Source organism: Aulonocara sp. 'chitande type north' Nkhata Bay, linkage group LG13 (genome assembly GCF_057382095.1).
Source record: "Aulonocara sp. 'chitande type north' Nkhata Bay isolate Kocher_YH1m ecotype deep benthic linkage group LG13, A_spYH_male_GT1.1, whole genome shotgun sequence".
NCBI classification, from domain to species: domain Eukaryota; kingdom Metazoa; phylum Chordata; class Actinopteri; order Cichliformes; family Cichlidae; genus Aulonocara; species Aulonocara sp. 'chitande type north' Nkhata Bay.
The window spans coordinates 22595940-22599733 of record NC_141356.1 but is presented as its reverse complement, the minus strand read 5'-3'; the positions used below and the strand labels follow the sequence as shown (position 1 = coordinate 22599733).

Below are 3794 nucleotides of genomic sequence, written 5' to 3'. Positions count from 1 at the left end.
ATTTCTGCTAAAAGATATACGAAAGTCTCCGTCCTAGTGATGTCTACAAAAAAAGGGAGAGAGAGGGGGTCCAATTTGGGGAGACGGGGCGATCTCTGATATGGATCAACTGCCATCTGTGCACAATTTACTTTCAGGTCGCGAATTGCGGAATTTAATGATATGGGTGATTATCGGCGAATACTTTGAGCCCATTAGGGGGTCGTGTGAAACGCTAATAGTGTTTGTGTCACGTGTCTGGTTTGGAGACGGGTGGGGGGATAGACGCTTTAAAGACTGCGCTCCGGTCACGCTGCGAGACTGACAGACTGAAGCAGAGGAGTGAACACAACACTAGGAGGTGATCACCGCCACAGAACCCGGTCTGATGAAGTTTGAAAACAAGGAGCAGACTAAGCTATGAGAAGTTTCTCTCCGGGCGCGTAATCGAGCACATCAGCACATCTATCTCCAAGAGTCTTTCTGCGTAAAGGATGCCTCAGCTGAAGAAGTGACAATGACGTCCAGTCATAAGATTTCCTTTTCTATAGTTGACATATTGGATCCGAACAAATTCAACAGTAAGAAGGTAAACGAACTTTCCATCATCAAGGAGAAGTTATTACCTGCGCCAAACGCGGAGAGAACAACTTTGGAGTCGGACAGCACTGCAGGTGGAGACTCCAGACTCGAGCGCACAGAAGCAGGTAGAGAAAACGCCTCAATTTTATTATTTTAAAACACACCTCATAGCTTGGCTCTAATCTTTTCATTAAATATATTATTGTTTGTGTGCCTGGATCTGTAAATTACCTTAAAAACACACAGGCATATCTTGTGCATATTTATAACTGAATGCCTAAATGAGACGTCTGAACACTGTAACATGAGGACGTATAAAAAAAGTTAAATATTTGAAATACTTGAAAAGTTTTATTTTCTCCAAGCCGAGACCAAATAGCAGAAAGTGAGGCGCTATCTCTCAGATTTATTGTCATCTCTGTATGACCTTCCCTTAATTTCCAAGGCTGCGTTTCCTTTCAAGGAAGCCACAAAGGCTTGCTCCCAGAGCCCCAGTATGTGATTGGCATTGGGACAGGCAGGCTAGATAATTGTTTAAATCGTCCCATTGAGGATGCCTCTGCGCGCTTTGATCGATATCCCATTACTGCATCCTGCATATCTCCCTCCAGCACCTTGCAGGTACAAACTTCTCACCCCATCCATGTCTGATCCTAAATATCGTTCGATTAAAACTTCCCTTTAAATAGATGACATTTATCGATCCACCCGCAAATATGAAACTCCATTAGCACGTCATGGCTGAGGTGGCGAAGCTGGATTTAGACGGGATTTCTTTCCGCAACATGACATTTGAGGCTCTGTGTGGTTTATAAATTATTTAAGGATTAGTGACCAAATCTTCCTCTCCTCAGAATCTATGCTTTGTTCCGCTCCAGCGACCCCAGGATCCTAATCAAACGCTTTACAGATGTCAACTCCTAGGCCTTCTATGTTTGGTAAACTGCAGTTCACACGGAACAAAGAGGAAAAACACTCCACAAGGAACACACATTTCCTAATCAGGTTACAAGTGATGTCTGTCCTGCCAGGAACTGTCCTTCAGCACCACGGAGTTAAATTCACTCCTTGGCGTTTGGTCCCAATTGTTTAAATAACAGACTCACTTAAATGTCACCGTTTTCCTCTAAAATCAAATAAAGAACCTCTTTAAAAACACAGCTCAGTCTTGCGAATCACCTCAAAAATTTGTCACCTAATTTTGCCCGAGCAAGGAAAACTCCGGTTTCTTCTCATACTTTGTCAACTAACACCTCACAACTGCAGCTCAACTCAATTTTAGAGGAAAATAAACAATATTTAAATTGGGCAATTCTCCACTGGGTTTGCTGCTGCGACTTTCAGGATGAGAACTGACTTTTCTTTTTCTTTTTTTACCACAGAAGATGCAAGAGATGAACAATCTGCACTCTCCAGGCACCCCGAAGTTGTTGTAGACCCCAATCTTCTCTCCCCACCTGCGGACACGGAGCCCTGTCTGACCGGGCAACAGGACAGTGGAGACGGGGAGTCAGCGGTCACCTTGCAGGACCAGTCAACGCACAAGCGCCGGCGCCCGGACCAGGCCTGTGCCAAACCACGGCGAGCCAGAACAGCGTTCACTTACGAACAGCTTGTGGCCCTGGAAAACAAGTTCCGCGCAACTCGGTACTTGTCTGTGTGCGAGAGACTAAACCTGGCCTTGTCACTAAGTCTAACCGAAACCCAGGTGAAAATCTGGTTCCAGAACCGGAGGACCAAGTGGAAAAAGCAGAACCCCGGGGCGGACAGCACCTTGCAGCCCGGCTCTAACTCCCTTATTAATGTTAGTCCGAACCCAGCCACGTGTGGGTCGAGCTCTGCCAGCTTCCATCAAACTTTCTCCAACTTCACCTCTGGAAATGTGATCTTCCACGCAGCGGGTGGTGTTCCGCTTTCAACCACTGGAGGGCTCCTGCATCCCTTCATGTCCAGCGGATTCGTCCAGCCGTCTTACTTTAATCCACATTTATAAAACAAACCAAGACTGATATGTTGAAGCTGGTTATACTCAGAGAAAAGTGAATTTTTGTAACACTTTGGGACAAAATAAATGCTCACGTTGTCAAACTGACTCACCACGATGAGAGTTTAAAATTATCAATGCCCTATAAAAGGCCATATTTCCAAAATAAGTGACCCATAACTTGTGAGCTCAACCATAATTTAAGCAATTATTTAAGTGTTTCTTAGTTCTGCACTAATAGCTTGTGACTGGATCTGCCGACACACCCTTCAACAGTTGATTTGACAGCTCATATTCTGTATCAGCATATTGTGTTACACCTGAACCTGTGGCATATTGGTAAACTGTTTCTACCTCCCAAGTGAATGTACATGTTTTTCTCTTGCCATTTATACAAAATTATCAGTGTAACTTATAATAATAAAAAACATGAAACGTGTATGTGTGTATCTTGTATCAGCATTAAAATGAGAGTACATTTGCAGAATATTCACTAAGACCTTTCCAATTTTAAGCGCCTGATGAGTCAAAACAGTGATTGTACTAAGAGTTCATTAATAAATGACTAATGATTTAAATATGAACTACATGCACCTAAAAAACGGGCTGTCCTATGTTAAAAAAATCACTAGGAATCTCACCAGGATCAGGCAAGATACACATACTAACAATGTCTCCAGATATTATTGATTGTTATTGATCATCGACGTGCCTTTTTGCTGAACATTGTGTGTGTGTGTGTGTGTGTGTGGGGGGGGGGGGGGGGGGGGGGGAATCAAGATGTCTAAATAAATAAATAAATAAATCTGGGTAAATTCCCAGATGATTAAGCATTCAACTATTTCGCTGGTAATAGGGGAGACCGGGGATAGTTGTAACATTTTTGACATTTCTGTCTGTAAATTGGAGCTCTTTTAAGGTAGTGGATTCAAAATGTAATGCAAAGTATTTACATGTCTCTGCTATTAAATAGTGCAGCTATTTTCTCTGCAGCACAATTACCCATTGCATGGTATGGTCTCAAACACAAAGAGTGAAATGTTACAATTAACCCCATAGTCTGGGTTAGTTGTAACATATCCCGGGGTGAAATGTAACACAATGAAATAAGGGTACTAACAAAATATTAACATGTAATCTTTGTTTATTCAACACATGAATGCACTTAGAGCCATTTCCTGTGTGTGTGTGTGTGTGTGTGTGACAGAATGCAGAAATCTAGCTTTTGAACATATTCCAACCCCCCAAA

The 3794-nt window shown here is 42.8% G+C and overlaps 1 protein-coding gene across 2 annotated transcripts; it reads left to right on the top strand.

Moving 5' to 3' along the window:
* Nucleotides 1-496: 496 nt before the first annotated feature.
* Nucleotides 497-2554, top strand: nkx1-2a (NK1 homeobox 2a). Of its 2 annotated transcripts, none has more exons than XM_086258090.1 (2): nt 497-672; nt 1912-2554. In XM_086258090.1, exons 1-2 carry the CDS (start codon nt 497-499, stop codon nt 2552-2554), a joined length of 819 nt encoding a protein of 272 aa, XP_086114216.1. The 2 variants fall into 2 exon arrangements, with proteins under 2 accessions (XP_086114216.1, XP_086114217.1); XM_086258091.1 differs by having other exon boundaries at nt 497-686; nt 1944-2554.
* The last annotated feature ends 1240 nt before the right edge of the window (nt 2555-3794 follow it).